The 22,695-nt window shown below is 30.4% G+C and overlaps 1 protein-coding gene across 6 annotated transcripts; it reads left to right on the forward strand.

Moving 5' to 3' along the window:
- The first annotated feature begins 1,755 nt into the window (after positions 1-1,755).
- On the forward strand, positions 1,756-22,158 carry LOC149904555 (pancreatic triacylglycerol lipase-like). Of its 6 annotated transcripts, XM_090107599.1 has the most exons (16): positions 2,000-2,028; positions 14,696-14,799; positions 17,174-17,328; positions 17,868-17,988; positions 18,254-18,401; positions 18,601-18,753; positions 19,024-19,113; positions 19,215-19,350; positions 19,679-19,909; positions 19,985-20,060; positions 20,332-20,468; positions 20,570-20,631; positions 20,724-20,800; positions 20,876-20,945; positions 21,176-21,300; positions 21,636-22,158. In XM_090107599.1, exons 2-16 carry the CDS (start codon positions 14,759-14,761, stop codon positions 21,739-21,741), a joined length of 1,728 nt encoding a protein of 575 aa, XP_089963725.1. In that variant the 5' UTR covers positions 2,000-2,028; positions 14,696-14,758; the 3' UTR covers positions 21,742-22,158. The 6 variants fall into 6 exon arrangements, with proteins under 6 accessions (XP_089963727.1, XP_089963728.1, XP_089963729.1 ...); XM_090107601.1 differs by lacking the exon at positions 14,696-14,799 and having other exon boundaries at positions 1,756-2,028; XM_090107602.1 differs by lacking the exons at positions 2,000-2,028; positions 14,696-14,799 and adding an exon at positions 1,756-1,960.
- Positions 22,159-22,695: the final 537 nt, after the last annotated feature.

The raw sequence follows: 22,695 nt of genomic DNA on the forward strand, positions 1-22,695 counted from the left end.
GAACCTTTAAACGTTTAATGCAGTTTTCTGTGTTTTAAAAAATAATGGAATATTTTATTATCTATCAAACTAAAGTATTTAGAGTACATTCCTACGTGTAGGTAGGTATTTACGTTCATTGTATAATATGAAGTAATTGAACCTGATGCGTAAAGATAAGAGTAGAATTCAACGTATTTTACTACTTGTATACACGTTCAAAATTAGATAATATTAATCTTTGAACAAACTGATTTACTTCAGCAATTTTGGAACTTAACACCAATACATAATATCTAGTTAGGTATCAATAAAATAGTTTATTACTTAGAAATTTTTATGATAGTTTTGTTATAGGTGAGCAGAGCTTTTATTGACATTTCAGTGAAAAGCTGTGGTTCTATTTCCCTATTAAAATATTAAGAAGCTGTAATATATACGTAGGCAGACATCTATTATATTGATAGAGCATATTCAAAACACAAATTTTGCAACGTATCTAATGCTAAAGTGGGTCTTGGCGCCATTCCTTTCGTTGCTCTTGCTGCATCAGATACAGATTATTGCGTGTAGATTGGGACACAGATTTCAGTTGTAGCAACACATATATCATGATATAGTTATATTTTGTGTGCCTAATATCGTGTAAACTTCTTTCTTTCGAAATAATATGTACATTGCAAGTTCCACTTTAGAAGGCGCTCGTACGTTAAAATTCAGTTTGACGGCACGTTTACGCAGTGATTAGTGACCCTGACTATTGCACCAGATAAGTTTCCCCATTCCACTGCTGCAAAAAGGTTATAGCAAATGTCTCTTGGTTGTTGACATATTCATGTTTGTTTTACTCTTTCAGTAGGTATAGAAAAAAATCAAAGTGTACAGTAATATAGATAGGAACAATGTACTGCGAATTTAGGCTGGTTCAGGCTAGAATAAATAGATGGCGAAAAGTTATTAGGTATTAATTTCTTTTTTTAGTTATCAAAGCATTATCATTTTTATGAAATTATAATGTAGATTGCATGGACATTTATCTGTGCATTGTCAAAGCACAAAATAAACGGCTGTATCACCAGATACAAAACACGGGCTCAATAGAGAAGTTAGGACAGAAACGATAATCAATCACTAATCTCTTGCATTTAACTCCAGCTTGTTTGTCGACATCACATAATTTATTTATGGTTGTCTAGTTAACACTTTGTTCATGTCAAGGCCACGAACATATTTGGCGGGCTTGGCTCGGAATTTACGCTCTGTTTGTGACACGAAAATTTCGACATGATATGTTTATAGTTTATACCAGACTGCATTTTTCATGTGCAATGTTATGTAGATACAGAGCCTTGGCTTTTGTCTTTAATTCATTAAACTCTATGTTAATATTAGTTTACATAATATTTATATTAGTATATTTGAAACTCTATGTTAGGTTTATGTTTTATTTTCATTCACTTTATTTTACATAGAGTCAAACCTGTTAAATTAAACATAACAAAAAAACAAAACTCAGAACAATACCTACGTTTTGAGATTTTTTTTTTAAATTGCCTCAATTTACTTAATCACTAATCTTCCTACAATGTTACTAAACAGATGATTACTTAAAGAAACAAAGACAAATTTTGAAAGCTAACACTATCTAGTGTTCAGCTTACAAAATATGAAAGCTAAATCTAGTGCCCAACTTTTCTTGTAACAGTGATGGCATCGACCGTCGGCGTCGCAACCGAACGATAAACAAGAGTGGAGACAAACCACTAACCAGCAGCAAGCACTAAGGCAGTTAACATAAAACTTTCCCGCGCAGTGCACGCGGCCTCTTACAACACTTGAAAACGTTCCGAAATTACGTGATTCCATTTAAAGCAATTCCCATTCAAAGTGTACATTCAGCCCTACCGATACATATTTAGATATTATAAAATCAGTTTTATAACAGCTAATAGAACACTATTATCCTGTCGTGTTTGTTTATGTGAGTTACTAGCCTATCTAAGACAAGTATAAATTGCTCGTGTGTCAAAACAGCTGTTTTATATTTCGGTGAGTTTAAAATACAATAAATCAAGCATTATGTTATGTAGGGCACTTTTAAAGGCAACTGAAACATGTAATAAGTATGCGTTCTAGAAGCACGCAGCCGGCAATGTATGTTAACCATATGAGGTAATTCTTTCTTCATCAAGTAAATAATTATACGACCTTTGCTATTCAAGTGAGAAATCTATTGCTGCCGATATTAATTATTGTAAAATTTTAACGAAATACTTACCTCAAATTATACAAAATTTCCTTGGGTTTGTACGGTCTGCACCTGAACCTACCTAAACCAAATTTTAAAAGTATAATTAATTAATTTTTGTTAACTGTAAATTAAGTAATCATTTATATTATTCGAAATCTGATTAGAACATAAATTAATATATAGAACTATTGAATAAGCTTAATACATAACTGGCGCACTTTTAATTAAAGCAAAGCAATTAATCTTAAATAAAGAGTTAGCAAAAGCACTAACAATCATCCGAGGAGATTATTAAAGTTAGCTTTAACAACCATTACATCACTTAAATTACGACGATAATTGTTCGCAAATGGTTACAATAATATGAGAGAATAATTGCGTGCCTTACGTGTTAAGCGTTTGTTATTAAAATTTTCTCGAAAATGGAAATGGATAATTCAAGGAAACACTTCCGAGTTCGTAACTAACTTTATTTTGCGATTGTAACGTTACTGCGGCCATCGATGCATGCCTCACTGCAAACTGCAATTATACGCAGCGTAATACTTTAAAATTATGATTAAATCTTAAATATATATAATTTACACTTCGTCTATTATAATTATAATGCAAAATTCTTAAAGTAATCACATCCAATAGTTTCAATTTAGTTGTGTTGAAGCGTAGGTAAATAGATATTTATTAAAAATTACGCTTTAATGTAATTTTATCTATCTGACCTAGCAATTAAATGTTTCGATCAATAACACGATTAGTGTTACCCAATATATATTGTCTCGAAGCCTTGGTCCTCCACTCTGAAAGCCGTGCACGTTCAATGTGTTAGGCAAGCGGGTTCCTCCTTGTAACGAACTGCTCATAGATTTACAGCACGCATCGCTTTCTAATCACTAGAACCTTCTAAAATAAAAATAAAAATAACAATTATTACAGCCAAAAAAATCTTAAATAATAACGTACGATTATTATTTGAACAAATTGTAAAATGGTGTATCTTTATTGTAAATAATAAATATTCTTTAAAAGAAATTCAATTCCAGAATATTTCAACGCATGTAGCATAAAAACCAGTTCACCCGCACAGTCGCGTTGTGTCATCCCGGCTTAATCATTTATTGCCTCAGCTTTACCCCAACTGGTATATAAAGTGGTCTTAGTACTTCCTCGGGCTACAATTTATCCTCCTTACACATCCAAGTATATAATTTTTGCACAGCTTAGAAAATGGTAGAGACGTAAGGGGTTACTTGATCATTCAAACATAATATCTAACATTCACAATTTCCTAATAGATAATATAATGAAAAAAACACTTGTGATACAATATTTATCTATAATCTAAATTTATTCTAGTTCGTAATAAATTTTGGAATAGAAAGAAACAATTATTAAACAATTATAAAACAACATTAGATATTGTTATAACTTACTATGTATTTAATATGGAAAATACCTTCATAGAAGATTGTTCCAATGAAAGAATCTGTAGTTCTATTGGTAATTAATCCATCTCATAAGAACTTTTAATTCACCTTTGTACACTCTATCATATATGTTACTAGTTTGTTGTACTAGCACTTAAAGTTTGATGCTCTCTGTGTTTTCTTTAATTTCCCAGAGTCCACATTATCAATACAAGGAAAACTTGTAAGACCACAATTATCTTCGACTCACCCATTTATTATGTGTGAAAGCAACAAGGAAACAATTTATTTATACTGCACATTCGTGTTAAGAATTTTTACTAAACTTTACGCATTAAATTGTTGTTAGTTTGTTATTATTAAAGAAATAATATATATAATTATATGAGAAGAATGAATTGCAGATTTTATACATTTTTATAATCAGATCTTATTTATGAGATAATTACGCTTATTAGCTTTCGTTATTATTCGACCTCTGATAAAAATAATTGTGAAAACGTTAATGAAATCAAAGCACGATACGATATAGCAACTCATGGATACGCTTATAATTATTGACGTAATTTGACTTATTCATTGATCCACGACCTTTACACAACTTACCATACAGTAGGTGAAATATGTAAAGCTGCTTTGTAATAAAAATAATAAATTTATTTATTCACTCAAATAAACTCAGCCTAAACTTATAGTTTCTACATAATATATAGACATACAATAACGATTTGGTTAGAAAACATTCTTAGAATTGCTAAAATAATTTTTAAGTTCAAGTTCAAATAATATTCAGTTCCTTTCTCAAATAATTTGTCAAATATATAAGAATTCCCTAGACGGTATAAGCAGCACATAACAAAAATAAATAACTAAAATTTTCACTGTAAGGTGGGACCTACTTTGATTGAATAAAATATTATCGCCGCAAATAATGCTTAAATCAACGGTAACGTTAACCTAATAGTACGAGTACATAGATAGTAAGTGGGTTTATTTACCTAGTTGAATAGCTAAAATAAAAATACGACACTCGTCTAAAGAAACGTCTCTACATTTCTATTTTTGCATTAGAATCCAAACAATTATTTATTTTTAGATCCACAAAACACATTGCTACACCTTACATTATTACTTAGTTCAACCATGTTATACCAACAATTTAGTATAATGTATTACATCAATGGCAATAAGAATTCGCATTGTATCAAACGCGTTTTCGCCTGACCGGAAGAGCGCGTCACTATACATTACAAAACCCGCATTAATATGATCGACATACAGTGATCTGAGGGCAAGAACAGACTTACAATTAATAATATGAGTAATAAAAAAACTGGGCAAAGCCTTGACCATATAGTTACGCAATGGACTACCAGATTCGTTTATTATTTTTAGCAGACATCAGAGCATCTTTGTTGTTGTTTGGTTCAGTAATATATATGCCGGGTTGGGATCACCAGGAAGAATCGGCTAAGTGTAAAGATTCAATAGCATGATTTGTACAATCGTATCATTTGATGCGGCAGCTATGCATTATGCAGTACAAATACAGACATAAACGCATTACACAAGAGCATTGGACTGTGGTCCTTTGAGATCGTCGTTCAAACAATACGTACGGAAATATATCAACCATTCATACCCCTTCTATAATTTAACGGACACATGGGCGTAGCCACGGTGGGGCAGGGTGGGGCGCTTGCCCCACCCTGGCTCTGACCTGGAAGGTACCTAACCAAATTTAAAAAACTAAAATATCTAGGTACTAACTATATACTTAATATTTGTAAGAAATTCACACTCAAAAGTCATCAGTAGACAAAAAAATGCGATCAAAACAAAAAGCTGGTATGATTTATCTTATGCGTACACAAGCGCAATCTTTTTTTCCGATTTCTCCGAGGAAGGAATTTCTCTCTTTTACTTTAGGGAAAAAATTATTATGACTTTTTTGTAGAGAATTAAATTCGCATCTTTTTCATCTTGTAAACTTTTTTGTAAAACTTACCGTTTACGATTTATGGCCTATTTAATGAACCGGTTTATCGTTTTTGGCTAATAACTCTTAAAATATTTGATTAATCAATAAAATGCATCTATTCATTTTTTAAGAGCACTTTATTTTCTACAATACAGTATTTGTTTGATTTTTTTTTCTAATGCCCGTACTTTTTGAGTTATAATTAGAACGTTTTATGTTGGGCGTTAAATCGAAAATTTCAAGGCATGCATAGTATTATAATGGTACAAATTCAACAAACTAAAAAAACGTACATTAAACGTTCTATACTAAAAAAATATGGGCAATGGAAAACATTCAGATTTACGAAAGGTAGAAAAGATGCGAAATTTTATTCTCTACAAAAAAGGTCACATTAATAACTTTTGCCCCAAAGTGGATAGTTTTTGAGATATTGGCCAAAAACTTTTTAAACTATATTTCATGGTAAAAAAGAAATTAATAAATCAAATTATTGTATTTATAGAAAGCTAAACTTTATAATAAAGTAGCCCCAAACATATGTTTATCAACACCTTTTTTTATCAGGAACGCGTGGATGTATTGTTTAAAACATTATCGAATACTCAAATCTAAGATCCTTTGAAGGAAAAAAAAAATGAAAAATCCAACTACTAGGCAAAGCAATCAAAAAGATACAGCCGCTTTTGCAAAAAAATTCAATTATCGAAAGGGTCCCAAGAAACAAAACCTACAGGGTACTTCCCGAAAAGCATAAATTTAAAGTAACAACAAAAAAAACATGTTTGTATAGAACCCTCGGTCTGTGAGTTCGATTCGCACTTGGCCGGTTTTTTGGTTGTGTCTACTATTAACTACATCCATGTAGTATCTAGAAGACACAACTGTTAACTTATTTCTTGATACAAGGCCGGGTGTTGTCCCTAAAACACCCAGCCAGACCCTTCTGGCCATTTTTTAGGGTTCCGTACCTCAAAAGGAAAAAACGGAACCCTTATAGGATCACTTTGTTGTCCGTCCGTCCGTCTGTCAAGACCCTTTTTCTCAGGAACGCGTGGAGGTATGAAGCTGAAATTTATATCAATTACTCAGGTCTAACTCAATCAAAAGAACTTCTAAGCCAACGCAATCAAAAGATACAGCCGTTTATGCCGCAAATTTTCGACACTTGCAAGGGAATCAAAACCTACAGGGTGCTTCCCGTGAACTCAGAATCTTGAAATTTGGTACGAAGCAACGTCATATAGCATAGATAAAGGAAAAATTACGAAAACCATAAATTTTTAGTTACATCACATAATATATTTTTTTTAATAATTTTAAACTTACTACCCATTTCCTCATAAACGCGTAGAGGTATTAAATTGAAATTCATACCAAATACTCAGGTCTATAATACCTTTAAGCTGTAACAAACCTTGCAGGTTTGTACGGAACCCTCGGTGCGCGAGTCCGACTCGCACTTGGCCGGCTTTTATTATGAAATAAAAACCGCGAGTTGAACTTGCGCACCGATGGTTGCGTATGAGCCTGTTTATAATATGTTGTTACAGAAAATTTATACTTTCCACAATTATTCTTCTATCTGTCATATAAGATGTTGCTTCTTACCAAATTTCAAGATTCTGTGTTCACAGAAAGTACCCTGTAGGTACCCTTGCGAAAGTCGCAATTTGCGAAATTTTACAGCATAAACGGCTGTATCTTTTGATTGCGTTGGTTTATAAGTTTGATTTTTTCACAGCTTCAAGGGACGGTAGACATTAGTATTTAATATTAATTTCAGCTTCATATCTCTACGCGTTCCTGAGAAAAAAGTTTAAAGATAAACAGACAGACAGACGGACAACAAAGTGATCCTCTAAGGGTGCCGTTTTTTCCTTTTGAGGTTTGGAACCCTAAAATTTAACCGGGATAAGACCTCGGGTACTGTTTTTAGTTACATATTATTTTATATGATTGCCCCACCCTGAGCCCATGGCTAGCTACGCCCATGAACGGACACATGGATTTGCGTTATATATTTATTATTTTTTCATTTAATATGCATTTGCATAAATTCATGATACATAAATATTGTAAGTGTAAAGTACAGTGTAAAGGTTTATGATACTCAAATTTTCACTATCACTTAAAATTTACAAAACAACATTAATAATACAAACATTATCATCATTAAAAAATCGTAAAATATAATTATGTAAATTATGTATGATTATGCAATAACTCTACGTATGAACAATTTCATACGGGAAGGCTGCCTCAAATGGAATGTTATAAATTATGATTTTATATCACTAAGCCAATTGGAAAGGTATAACACTGAAGGTAAACAATGTTTTATAATAATAGTAACCTCAACTTGCTTCATTCAATTAATATAATAATTTATTCAGTGTCAGTTTTCAAAATTACAGAGCACAGCTCTTTAGTAGTTTACCAATTTTTTTCCAAGTTGTGCAAAATAATTCATGTGAAAGTACACAAGAATACAATAAAAATTATAATACTTTTAAAGCCACAAATCTATAAAAATGTTAAACCTCTTCACCGAAGATTATTAAACTATATTGCACTCACCTCAATACATAATTTTGATAGTAAAAATAATTTATAGACGTTTTAGCTGATGGGTAAAGATTTAAATAATTATTCCATTTATTGCAATATATATTATCTAGTCATATTTTTGATATATGATAATGAAACATAACGTATAAGGGCAACGCTAAAATTGAATACATTTGAATAGAATAACTGGCCAAGGTACATTAGATTTGCGATACTCTACTTTGTCAATGTTAATGCTTATCCTATATTATTTTTGACCTTCCACTTTACCGTAGCGAGCACTAAATATACGTAATTATATACCATCAGATTCGCAACCATTGCAACGCATTTAAGCAATACTTCATAGAACAATATCACATTATATTTTACTGCTATCTCGCTACCAAACCGTCTTTTGTTTGTTTTAAAAATAAAACAAGTGACAGTGTCACGGTATTTGTCCGGTGTAATAATTTAGCATTATGTTTATACGAATTTATTTTTAGGTTCTAACATGGCTTTCAGGTGAAACAGTCAGAAAGCGTTAAATACACTTAAAAACTTTTAATAAGTATATCACTTAAATATTATTACTCACTTAAATAATTTTAATAAGCCTCTAAGATATCAAAATTTTACTTTTTGCTGGAAATATTATACATACACTGCAATTATTGTAGGTACTTACTTTTTTATTTATTCTTAAATACATAACATAAACCAACAGCCACATACTATATGTATTGTAGGCATATATATTTGAAAGACAATCCGGAATCACCAGCCTGCTCATGATATATATGAATACAAACATTAAAGATGTTTATTATGAGGAAGACCATTCCCGTTTTCAATTAAACTTCATTGTGTTGACAAGACCTCAAAATAGTGGCCTAATGACCACACTACCGACCGACTGCTGACCTCAATGTACAGGTAACTTCGTGACATAACAGTTACGTCGTGTGAGTTCTAGTTCGGCGCTCCTAAACTATTATACCATAATATCGCCAACAAAGACTTAATGACACATTTCTAACGATGTACATGCATGTCATATAGTATAACAACATAGGAAGTCTATTGACTTGCAAGCTTGTAACGGTGCCCGTAAATTAAGCAATTGTCATGTACCTGTGATATTTCTTGTGTAACAGTATTAAATGTAAACAAACATTTACATATACAAACACGATAGCTAAAAGAATTTAATGATTGCGGGCTGCAATGTGTATGCAATCGTTTGATTTAGGTAGGTACTCGCAATCGGTCAAGATGTCATTTATTTTTAATAGAAAACGTGTCGATTGACTTGGATGTTTTTGACATTTAGTTTATTTATGAGTGAAAATCAATATCAGTGTTCACATCGGAATTAGTTATTTAAAAGACACAGAGGCAGGTTAGGTCAGATAGAAATATAAAATAACACTACAACATATGAGTCAAGAATTATTAAAGAGACAAAAAAAAAATATTTCGAGCCACAACATCATAGTTATTTTTAATTAAAACTTATTTTAAATTCGAACATATAAATTAACCGGCTTTGCCGATGATGTCAATCACTGGCAATTATTTTATCAATAATTAGTAAGTAGTGTAAAGAATAAAGATGTTTCTAGGCCTGACGCTACATTTATTAGAGCGTAACGAACAAGCATTAAAAAATCAATGACTTTGTCTTGCAATAGGTTTACCACGGTATCAATATAGTTTACACAATGGCTGCTGATCATTTCACAATAAACGATATTAATTTCACATAGCGCTTGATTGGCTCTATGAAATGATATGTTAGTATTGAGAAAATGACAAATATTCTTACAAAATTTAAACAACCAACCAGAAATAAGAAGATACTTATGTGTCTACAAACTCATTTGCTAGTTCTATGATATAAAATTAACAATCTAAACTTCAACGATTGCTGAGTATCATTAATAAGTACCTACGTTAACTAAAGTAACAAAAACTCTAACTATAGCGTATTGTTAGTTACGTTATTCAGACTAAACTGGTTATCTAGCTTAATACCTCAAGTGTTATTGCACCCAATAATTTTCTAATAACTTTCATTTAGTAAGTATCTATGTAACTCAATACATCGCTAGTCGAGGTAAATCGAACTCGCCCTGAGCACTGAGACTTGAGAGAAAACACTTTCGTTTAATCACAACTTCAAAGATATTAAAATACCTACTTACTTTCGTATAAAAGTTAGACATGAGACGTTTATCAACTTATAATTATATCATACATTAATTAACTCCTTCTACACTGGCTTATTTTAACATACTTGACAAGTAGATATTACAAAAAAAACAGTAACAATACATACTACAATAGGTATCCTTAAAGATCCTATGTCGTTTGAAGGCATTTCAAAACATAAACTATGTTACATATATGTATTCACGTAATGTAACGTTCCATCGCAACCGAGGAAGTTAATACTAGAACGTTTGTATTGTAGCCAATGGACCATAAAAAATAGATTCATCAGTAAGCAAAACGATTGCTAGATTATATTTATGATAGACAATGCTATAAAATTACTATTCAAGATGATGTTAAAATATAGTACGAGTTAAGAATCGCATTAGTTTTTATAAATCCATATTAAAAAGGTTAGTTAAGCTAAAATCAAATCTATTATTTCAATTTGTATAACCTTCAAATAATTGGTTAGATTTAAACCATATGGCTGTTTCAATTATAGAACATGTCAAGGATTTTTTTAATATATCTACAAAATCAGTGTCAACCTATAGTAAATATTGAACTGTTAAATACATCGAGCACATAATCAAGTTAAATATAATACCTAGAAAGGATTAGTGTGAGACATTTAAAATCTACTTTAGTATTTATTCTATTGTAATGAACTCTATGTAAATTTCGATAATAATTGTATTTGACCTTCGGAAATATAAAATATTGTGACAATATTTAAGTTGTATAATAATGGGACGGTATATTATATTACATTACAGTACATATTGTAGCTTTCAAAATGAGATCGTAAATTTTTAAATAAAAAAATAATGAATTATTTTTGATTAAACCTAATATTCGAACACTTTATTTGATACTCTACATAACATGATAAAATTAAAATAAATATAATAAAATTTACAGAATTATTTTAAAACAAATTTGAAGCAGGCGGTCGTTCTTGACAATGACCGCTTTGACAAGCATAGGGAAAGCTGCAGTTAACTTAGTATGAACTATGAAGTATTGTTTATAATTATTTATGGAAAATGCATCAAGAAAGATTCTAAATCATTCATTCGTGCTTTGCTGTAACTGTCTTCTCTTAGTTAAGTTATCTAAACTACGTGTGGTTATAACAAAGCAATTAAACACAGCCAAAGCTTTGATTAGTGACAAAGAACATGACATTACTCAATCATATAAAATAATTATATTAAATAAACATTTTTTTGCTATACACTAAAGTATTTTTAATAATTTCACTTTTACACAACAATAAGAATACCTTATTTAATGAGACACGACCTAGAATGTTTGTATTAAGACCACATACATCTCCAACTTTGATAGCATCTTCATGAGAGCAAATAATATTTCTAAGATCTACGCAGAATAATGTTAATCGAGATCACAAAAATCACTTCCTTACATATAATATACTTTTACAAACAGCTTAAAAGTCACATGCTGAAATGACTTATACATTTATGAAAATTAAGCTTATGACGCAATTTTTGCCTTTTAAAATAAAAATATCATATAAAGATAAGGAAATTATCGGTTCTGAATGCTATTTATATAGTCTAAAATATGTTTTGTCGAATAAAAATTAAACCGATGTTTACATAATAGTTTTCGCATATAAAGCATATAATTTATACACAACTAGTAGTAATTACACTCCATATAAAACAATCGAATTATGTTGTACATAATAGATAGATACAGGTTGGTCGATCGAATTGGACACCTTTCACGAACCAGTCCTACCACTTTCGCTTCATCCACTCGAATCGGGTCACTATAGTCGAGTTCGGGATTTCTCCCACATATATTATACTTCTTATCTTGTATTTAGATTAGATTATACTTTAACAATGAATAAATGAAAATACTATGTTATTTAGTAATTAGTCAAATAATAATGGATAGCCTTAATATTAATATCTCTACATACTCTAAGATCTCTACAATCTACATAAAAAAAAAGGAAAGTTGAAAAAAAGTACATTTAAAAAGATGGGTTTCTGAAACCTCATTTCGGTTATAAAGAAACGATTAAATTTGTCTATGTTGTATATTTTTTTCCATTAAATTTAATTTAATTTGTAGTTCAATAGTGTTTTTTGTTAAAAATTATAATAGACCTTTTTTCATATCAATTTGCTACGCTGATCTATCTATTACATAATTCAATTTTATTTATTTTTTGTTAAATTTGCACCTCATTCACTTAATTCAATTTTAATCTATTTTATATAAATAAGAAAAATAACATTAATTGTGTTTATGTAACATATCTGATTCTAGAAAGAATGTGTGTAACTGCTAGGGCTGCCAATAGAGATATATATCATATTTATTTTATTAATTAAGACATTTAACTGCTAGTATATGATTAAATAAATTATATATATATGTAACAATAATTTAAAAAGAAACATAGATTTAGATTTATACAGATAGTTAATCGAATAAAATAATTTAAAATATCAATATCTTTATGTAGGAGTATCCTTAAATTTTAGTTTTAATACTTTTAATAACTTTATTGTCTTTGAAAAAATGATAACCCTTGCATAGCGTATACCAACGCGTTGAACTCTTTCACTCGTCGACTCTATGTACATAAAGAAATAGATTTTACGTAAACATTTTGTTTTATTTTATCAATTACTTTTTTGGTTAACATTATAAAATTGCAGAAAAGCTGTTATTTATTTGATGTAAAAAAACTTGGCTGTGAATTCGAAACTAAAATCAGTCGAGTCGAAGTTATTAGTTTCTGTTAGAAATTTGATTAACCACGAATAGTATTTTGACTTGATATAATGCTCCTAACTTTAATTAAGAAATGCAGGGAAAGTTGACCTGCGAGACATTCCGATATTTACTCCTACCAGTCACATTTACCCACTTTTTTCGAAGTTTATTCGGCCATAAAGGTCAATGATCGCACTACAAATATAAATTTGACCATGAGACTAGAAGAGAAAGGATGATGTCCATTATGACTTTTATCTATTGAATACATAATTTTCGTAATACTTGTCAAGGTTTAATTCCTTATAGTTAATCGGTATTTACAAATATACAACATCAAATGTATTGCATGACATGCTACTTTTATTTGTTGCGTGTTATTTATTGTTATGGCTGCTGCAACAAATTTGATGATAATAAAGTCTGCAAGCGCAATAAAAATCATAGATTTATTTATCTATTATACTCTATTGTATAAGAATTTTGATCTTACTTCAAAAATAACTTATACATTGTAACTAATTAAAGGTTTATGATCACTGCCTCTACTACCGGGAATAAACATTTAATCACGTGCAACATACTTGTTAATACATATAAATATAATCTTTTATCAAACACATAAAATGTATTAAAGGTATTGCTTGTTATGATTTACTATTATAATCAACTTTAACTACACCAATAATCTGTAAATTCTAGCGCCAATGTGACAAACATTTCGATATTTATTAACATACTTATTAAGATTATAATTAACAGATTGATTGAGATTAAAAAAAATAGAAAACAATTGGCGATAACCTAGTTTAATTAGCGGAACATCAAGGAATTTCATGAATAATACAAACTCAAACGTAATGAGCTTTTGATGTTTGTTCCATTCTAAAACATTGAAAAATATAATGAGTGTTCTTAAACATTTGTTTTGACATATTTTAATCACATTGTAAACACTAATATGACTTTAATTTTTTATAAATGGTATTTTTAATCTTTCAATCTCGAATGACCTTAAAACAAAATGTAGGTTAACCAGTAGTCAAAGAAGGCCAGACAGAAATGCCTACGTTTATAAATTTAATAAACCTTTCTTATATAATTATAGGTTTGACCTTTCCTAATATGTAAATGATACATCATTTTACAAATTTGTAAGAAATAATGTGTAACATCCATTATTTATAATGTTAGGTATAATTCGTATTAACATAATAAAAGATTATTTTTCTTTTGACATTTATTTATAAGTTATTTATAACATAAAAACACTAAAATATAAATTTTACTTTATTTCGTTTATATACTATTTTACAAATGTGATCTATAACATCGAATTGTGTTGGATTTATGTCAACAGACAATTTTACGATCTGCCGTTAAAATGCAAAGTAAATCCTACATTTTATTTATATTGGCAAATTCAATAGTGTGTTTAGTACCTACATAACTTCAAGGTGATTGTATATGTTCCTCTGTGCTTCTAAATGTGTGGTTTTTATGAATATTTTTCTGATTTTATAGATCTGCAACCCAGAAATACTTCCTGAACATCTATCCAAGCCAAGATTCTGACTGCTTTGCTGCATGCACTCGATGGGTTGGACTATAAATGCAGCGATCCTTATGTACTATTTTTATTACCTTATTATTTTCTAACACGCATTTCGCATTAACAAATGAGAAATCGAACCGGTAACGTCGAAGGGCTTTATTGCACACTTTACATTCTAGGCTATCTGTGACCCAGTCTGGTTGTTAGACTTACACTCAATAGCCACTTACGGTATGAATAGCATACGGTTATCTGACCTCAACGTATTCTTGCAGCATGCATTTTAAGCACTTTACTGTAAATACATATATATCTTCCATTTATTGGTTAGAAAGTCTTGGCTATTTCCTTTCATGATCTCTCTATTGTAAATCAATATTTCTTGTTGCAAATTGGTATGTTTACTAATTGTTTACAGTTATATAATTTGTAATTACAAGTGTTACCAAAGGAGCCAATTTGGTCTGAGAATAAAATTTGCATAGATACATTTCAATAAGGTAAATAAAAGCATAAATTTTGTATGAATATACCTACGTGAAATAATGAACATCGCTAACATATTGGTAATGCAGGATTTCATATAGAAAACCCTTATATCTAACTTTAAAATGGTGTTTTCTTATTTATCTTTATTTCCGGAGGTTTTTATGTTTATACAAATCGTATCACCATAATTATTAAAACTAAATAAGTGTGTAAAAAAATATGTTTCATACGTATTGCATGCAATAAAACCTCGGGCGAATAAACGAATCGAACTATCATTACTGACCTATCGCATAACCGCAGTTTCCCTATTCTTGCATTATATCAGACCATCAACATTGCATCATATAGGAAACACTTCCGTAATGCATAATAATAATAAGATTATAGGTAATATATAATCAGAGTATTTTTTCAAAGCGACCACGCGGTAAGAATTCATCAGACTATCTGATCGAAGATTTAATCAAGGAAAGAATCATCTGAAACAATATTAAAGTGAAAGTGAATTATATCATGAATTAATATCAACTGTTATAATATGCATTGTCGCTTTCGAAATAATTAATTAATTCAGACTCGCTCGCGGTCGCTTTACAATGTTATGGTTTTGCATTGTCGTGACCTTCTCGTAACCTTTGTTGCTGTAGCCACAGTCCATCCTAATCAAAATTTGGTAATGAAATAAATTGAGAAGCTATTTAGGCACGCAACTCGCAAGCAAGCCACTTTCATTTGAATATTACGTAAATCAATTTTATATATTTCGTTCTATTGTGGTTTATAATTTGACTGGTAATATACAAAAGTTTATCAAATTAATAATTAGACACTAGTCTAGGAGAAAGTAAAGAATAAGAAGCAAGATAACTACACACAATAACCGATACTTTCTTAAACGTTAAGTACTAAGAGCGTGGTAAATTCTTACAAGCTGAACAAATTCTAGAAAACTTAGACAACAGGGGCATTGATGTCATCGGTGCCATCACTAGAGTAGGTACTCAATTATTGTTTGAACGAAAGTTTTTGTCGTCACTTAATTAACATGGATAATACAGTTGGTCAAAATGAATTTATTTAACATTTGCAAAATATGACTCCGATATCGATATAGTATAAATATAAGTTATCCAACCTTACCGTAAGATATGACTTTTTCTTTAATTTAAAAATTTCTTACTCTTTAGAAAAAAAGTTTGCTGAAGTTTAAATATCATCCATTATTACAGATGAAAATATGTATTGTCAATTAGCGTCAATGTATTATTATAAATGTTATGAACTAATTCTGAAGCGGAAATTCCTGATTTTAGTATTATCGTACATAGATGTATCGGGCATGCTCTATTAACTCAAAACTCGTCGGTTGTATAATAGTTAAATCGGTCTATCGGTTGATAAACAAATTGCAGTCATTAATAAAATTTACGCAATCCTTAATAATATCAATGTTTTCAAATTGTTCAATTTAATTGCAACAAATCATTTAGTCGTGACTTGAGTTTGTATTGCGTTTTCTTTTGTTATAAACTTGCAACTATGTACCTAGTGCATTGATCTCATATTTCGTTAGACGATAAAGTTTTGTAAGATAAAAATTTAGTTAAGATCTCACACGTCACAATCACATTCACAGTAATTGAAATACGAGATAATATGAAGAAGTATAATATTCCATCGATATGTTATTTAATAATTATCACAATCGCTAAAATAATAAACATATGCTATTTACTCACACAAATTTAGAAAACCGATACCAGGAAAATAGCATCCCAATTTCATTATTTACAAATATTGCAACATTAACATAAATTTAGCATATATTGACATGATATTTTTTCAGTGTATGTGCACAAATGTTATTACGATCGCTCATGCTTGCTTATCATATTCATATTTTTTAGATATAAGTTCGAATGATTTTTACTACTACATCACTCATTTTATTTTAGATATACCATGCGGAGGCTACATTTGACTGACAGGCATCTCCGAGTGATGCTGTGGTGCATACTGTTGGGATTACAACCTGCTTTCGGAGGAATCCTTGACCCCTTCAACTGGGCTCGCTCAGACCGCATAGAAGTCAACATACCTTGGCTACCCTGTTAGTTATGTAACTGTATTTCAAATGATGCAGATGCAATTGATCGTTAATATTTATTGCAACAGATTTTACATGTTGTAATATTAACACATACATAAAGCCTTTTTATGGATTTGCATCATCAACCTTTTACCGTAGCTGCTACGATCTCACATCAGAGCATTCTTGTTTTCATAATACGATAATTATTGTGTTTATCGCATATTGAATATTTATAATAATTCATCCAATCTCTTTAATATTAAGATTTAATATATCGAAATTAAAAATGCACTTTCTACAGGTCTTTTACCTCGACCTACTAAGTAAACAAAGTCTGGCAAACCAGTATTACTTCCCGTAGACACATGATTACAGTGAATTTTAACACATAGTATAACTAAAAGACTTGAAATTAATAGATGAAGATACAACATGTACCTATAACCTGTCTATAATATTGTTGATTTAATTGTCTATTGTCTATTTTACGATCATTTCAGTTCGTAATATTCGTTTGTTATTTGTTGTTTATTTACTATTTTTCCCCGATGCCACAGTTGAGAACGAAACGCGATGTTATGATGAACTGGGTTGTCTCAACATTACACGCAGCTGGTACCACCTTATTCACCGGCCTTTTAACGTATTTCCTCTACCGAGAGTAGTAATTAATACCAGGTAAGTTTATTATTTTGAAGAATTAGGTAGGTACCTAAAACACCCTACCATCTACAATAGTTATATAACTGAAAACTCAACTAATATAATGAACTACACTAGTATAACTACACTGAACCTACACTAGTATTTTAAGGTTTTTGCATAGAATTAACAAATGCCTGATTAAGGTCTATAAAGCTGGATTCCATTTAACTTAACCAATATTCTTATCTAATACTCGCCACGACTACTCTCTAACAGAAATCTAATCTATTTATTCCAGGTTCATCTTATACTCCAAAAAGAACCCAACGGATGGACAACTGTTAAATGTCAATGTTAATAAAACAATAATAAAGTCAAACTTTAGTCCTCGACGTCTAACTAAGATGATTATACACGGCTTTATCGACACACCTTTATCAAACTGGGTAAGACAAGAAGAAAAAAAATTACGAGTATACGATACACTTTTTGAAATTAGCATTTATATAATTATATTATCATAGTAACGTAAAAAACATAACTGTTTCGTGTGTATGTAATCAAAATAGAAAGTTTTTTTAAGAAGTCAAGTTGAAAAGAGGAGGCTACTTTATTATTTTTCGTAATAATTAATATATATTTTAGGTCAGCGAAATGAAGGATGAATTAGTAAAAGCTGGAGATTTTAACGTCATCGTAGTAGACTGGGCTGGCGGGAGTCTTCCGCTCTACACCCAAGCTACAGCCAATACTCGATTGGTTGGTCTTGAAGTGGCGCATTTTGTCAACACATTGCAGGTATATTCCACTACTGTATTGATACATAGTCTTAAACAAGGTAACACTTTGAGTTTCATATTAAATATGTACTTAATTATTGTAAGTAAATGTTAATATTTGTCAATTCAAAATGCAATGTGAAATCGCTTAATAAATATTTAAAAATTATAAAGATCAACGTAAAAATGTAGAAAGTGGAGTGAAAGTTCTATTTTGTATGTGAAATACCTGTGTTATGTACTTACCTACTGTATATATCTAAAATAAATATGAAATTTCATTTTACAGAAGGAACATGGTCTCAATCCTCTTGATGTACATATTATTGGACACTCATTGGGAGCTCATACCGCTGGTTACGCAGGCGAAAGAATACAGGTATATAGATAATACTACAGCAAAAACATGTTTGTTATTTACTCGAGAAAAAAACTATCACATACATCATATTGTCCTTGATTTAGCTTCTTTGTTATTAGGATTTAGGAAGAATTACAGGACTCGATCCTGCTGAACCTTACTTTCAAGGAATGCCTACCCATGTGCGCCTCGATCCAACTGACGCGCAACTAGTCGACGTCATACATACAGATGGAAAAAGCATATTCCTTTTAGGTAACTACTTATAATATTATGATATAAACCTTCACATGTTAAATAACACAATATATATACGCTTTTTAACCTGCACTATATAACACTCATACAAATTCATCAAATAGTTAGATAACGTGATATAATATTTTATAAGAGCTTCCTTGCTATTTTCTACTAACAAATTAACATATTTATGTTATTTATGTATATTATCTATGTGTAAATATGTGTGCTATTTTGCTCGTAGGTCATCCTCCATTGTATATATTTATGTATAGTATTATATATTTTATTTATTTATTGCTCTAACTAATCATCCGACGTGTTTATTCCACGCGTGCGACAGATTTTGTGTTTATGGCAGGATATGGGATGTCGCAACCAGTTGGACATCTGGATTTCTATCCAAACAATGGAAAGGAACAACCCGGTTGTGATATAACTGAGGGACCCTTGATACCTCTCACTTTGGTCAAACAAGGACTTGAAGAGGCTTCTCGCGTCCTCGTAGCCTGCAATCACGTCCGGGCTATTAAGCTCTTTACTGAATCAATCAATGGGAAATGTCCATATATAGGTAAAACATGAAAACTCCTAATTTGTGATATAAATGATATCTCAAGTATTCATGATCTTGTAAACTATATTTTAGGTCATCAATGTCCGTCATATCAACATTTTCTTGATGGCAAATGCTTTCACTGTGGACACGGCTGCGCAATAATGGGGTATGTCGTATTATACAAACAGTTATTTTAACAAGTAGAATTTTTATTATAGTTGCGAATTAGATATATGCATATATTGTACCTTACAGTTCACAGCATCATTTACGATACAAGTAATAAAATTAAAATATCTGAATAATTTAATATTTGAAGATAAAAATATTTTATGCATCCTTATGCATCCTTCTAAACAAAATCATTTTGTTTGTAAGTCGGACCAAAGAATTGAGACGCTGCTACGAAGAAATACTTTATGTACCGTTATTTGCAGATTCCATGCAGATAGCTCACCTGGACTAATCACAAACAAGAACAATCAAACAGAAAATGAAGTTTATCCTTCTGAGGAACAAGAAACAATTGGCGCGAAATATTTCCTGAACACCGGCAAGGAACAACCATACTGTCGTAAGCATTACATCTCGATACTGGCAAATAAGTATTTCATATATTGTACATATAGATATCGTAACTTATACTATTTTTTAATTTAAATTTATATTTTACAGAAAGGCACTACAAAATCTCCATACATTTGGCCAATCCTAAAGGCGCTGAATCGTGGGTTCAGGTACATGCAAATAAATACATATTATAATTAGTACTAAATACCCGTTTACGTTTTTATTTTTATTGTTATCAAACATATCTTCTCTTTTACAGGGATTTTTGAAAGTGACTTTATTATCAGATAAAGGTGTGATCAGAGGAATGGATCTTACACCTAGCAATTACGTCAAGTAAGGCATAGTTATTATAATATTTTAATTAAAATTTAGTATGGGCAAATGTTTTCATAAAGTCCTCTTTTATAGATTGGAGCACGGTACTTCATATACCATTGTTGTAACACATCCTATGGATTTAGGCGGCAAAGTTCGAAAAGTAAGTACTTACATATTTTTTAATATTAAATGTTTCAGCACCATTGATATTGTTTATACAAAACTGTTTTTTTTTTACATCTAAAAATACCAGAATCAATTTAAATACAAATATCAAAACTTCGCGTTTGCACTGCCAAACATAGATATCAAAAGTATATTATAGTATAGCCTAAACCTCTAGATACTTACTTTATTTTAAGTATTAATTAAAAACATCTTTATTTCCAGGTAGAGCTATCGTGGGAGTACGATATGAATGTACTAGAACCACGATCTCTGTGCATATTGTGGTGTAATGACCGGCTGTATGTGAAGTCTGTTATCGTTGATCAAATGGAGCTTCCTAGTAGAGGGTAATCTTTTTTTTATATACTAAATACTTAAAATGTCGTTTTCAGCAGAGCCATTGTTTATTTTTCAAGATTTTTATCTTAATTCTTCTTTCTACAAGCGGTCCACCCTGGCTTCGTCTGTGGTACATAATAAATAGCCTATAGCACTCGGGGATCACGTCCCTGAAACGAACCTACCTTTTCAACAGTAAAATAATTTTTGAAAAGTCCATTAAGGTCCAGTAGCTCCTTAAAACAGCGCTCTCTAACAAGCAAACTCTTTTTCAGATTTATATTATTAAGTATTAAGTAATTATAATATGTAACCTAACAAAAATCTATTTACTTTTTTACAGGAAGCGTAATGTAGACTTCACTAGCAAGCTGTGTACACCAAAGCGAGAATTTGCCGAAATCCCCAACAGAGGTTCTGCAAGTTTCTATGACAACTGCAGCAGGTAGCTGTGCCATAACATCAAAATTAATTGTAGGTATTAGATGTGAAAATTATCTTGACAAAGCTTTAATGGAGAGGCAATTTGGTTGTGATAAAAGAAAAACGTTGAGTGATTGTTGTATTACAGGGACTGGACTCCATCTAAATTATAAATTAATTTAAGGCGTGTAAATAATACTATATTGTAACTATTGTATGTGTAATTATATTATAACTATTTTAATTTAATTTTTGATCATGAAATATTTATTTAATTAGGTAGTAAGTGCCCGTTATCTTTTATCTGTCCTTCAAATTCGAAAAAATATCTCTACAAATGGTAAATTTACCTTCATATGGCTAAGGCTAAAGCTGTACTACGGCTAAATCCGTGAGGATGTTAAGCTTAGCCTTAGCTTAACAGATAATAACAGATTTTTAATCGATTTTATACATCTAATAACGAGTAATATTGATACCCAGATTAATTTCTTAATAAAAATACAATTGGTAGGTAATTATTTTCGTCTTATAACATTTCTATATCGAAAACAAAATTAGAAGGTAAATATTAAATAATAATAATTAGAGTATCTATTCTACAAAAATGTACATACTTTTGTAAATAATAATTAGGATAAGGATGAGAGTAAATGAAAAATAAGTGATTTACAAATTATACTTATTTTTTATTTATTGTGCATTGGAGTACAGAATATCAAAGATTTTTTTTTTCATATAAAAGTAAGTAAATACTTAGTAATAATTGCAAACACTCCATTATGCACTGACACATACTTAATAATATGTATCTTTAAAAATAAAACTGTTTTCCATACCTATATCGTTGTTATTTTATTACGTATATCAAAATCGTACCTATTGTTATTTTACTAATACTAATATATCTATTATCTACTCTAATTTCCCGCCCGCATGGTCAAAGGAAATTCCCAGTGGAACGAGCTGTTTCACCGCGG

This window comes from Colias eurytheme, chromosome 11 (assembly GCF_061535395.1).
Source record: "Colias eurytheme isolate Ceu_HAF_F1 chromosome 11, ilColEury1 Martin Lab GWU primary, whole genome shotgun sequence".
In the NCBI taxonomy this organism is placed as follows: domain Eukaryota; kingdom Metazoa; phylum Arthropoda; class Insecta; order Lepidoptera; family Pieridae; genus Colias; species Colias eurytheme.

Coding starts and splice junctions, on each gene's coding strand:
- LOC149904555 (XM_090107599.1), top strand. CDS start 14,759: ATGCACTCGATGGGTTGGACTATAAATGCAGCGATCCTTAT. Junction 18,754..19,023: donor ATTTTGTCAACACATTGCAG/GTATATTCCACT, acceptor TTCATTTTACAG/AAGGAACATGGTCTCAATCC. Junction 20,469..20,569: donor CAAGGAACAACCATACTGTC/GTAAGCATTACA, acceptor TATATTTTACAG/AAAGGCACTACAAAATCTCC.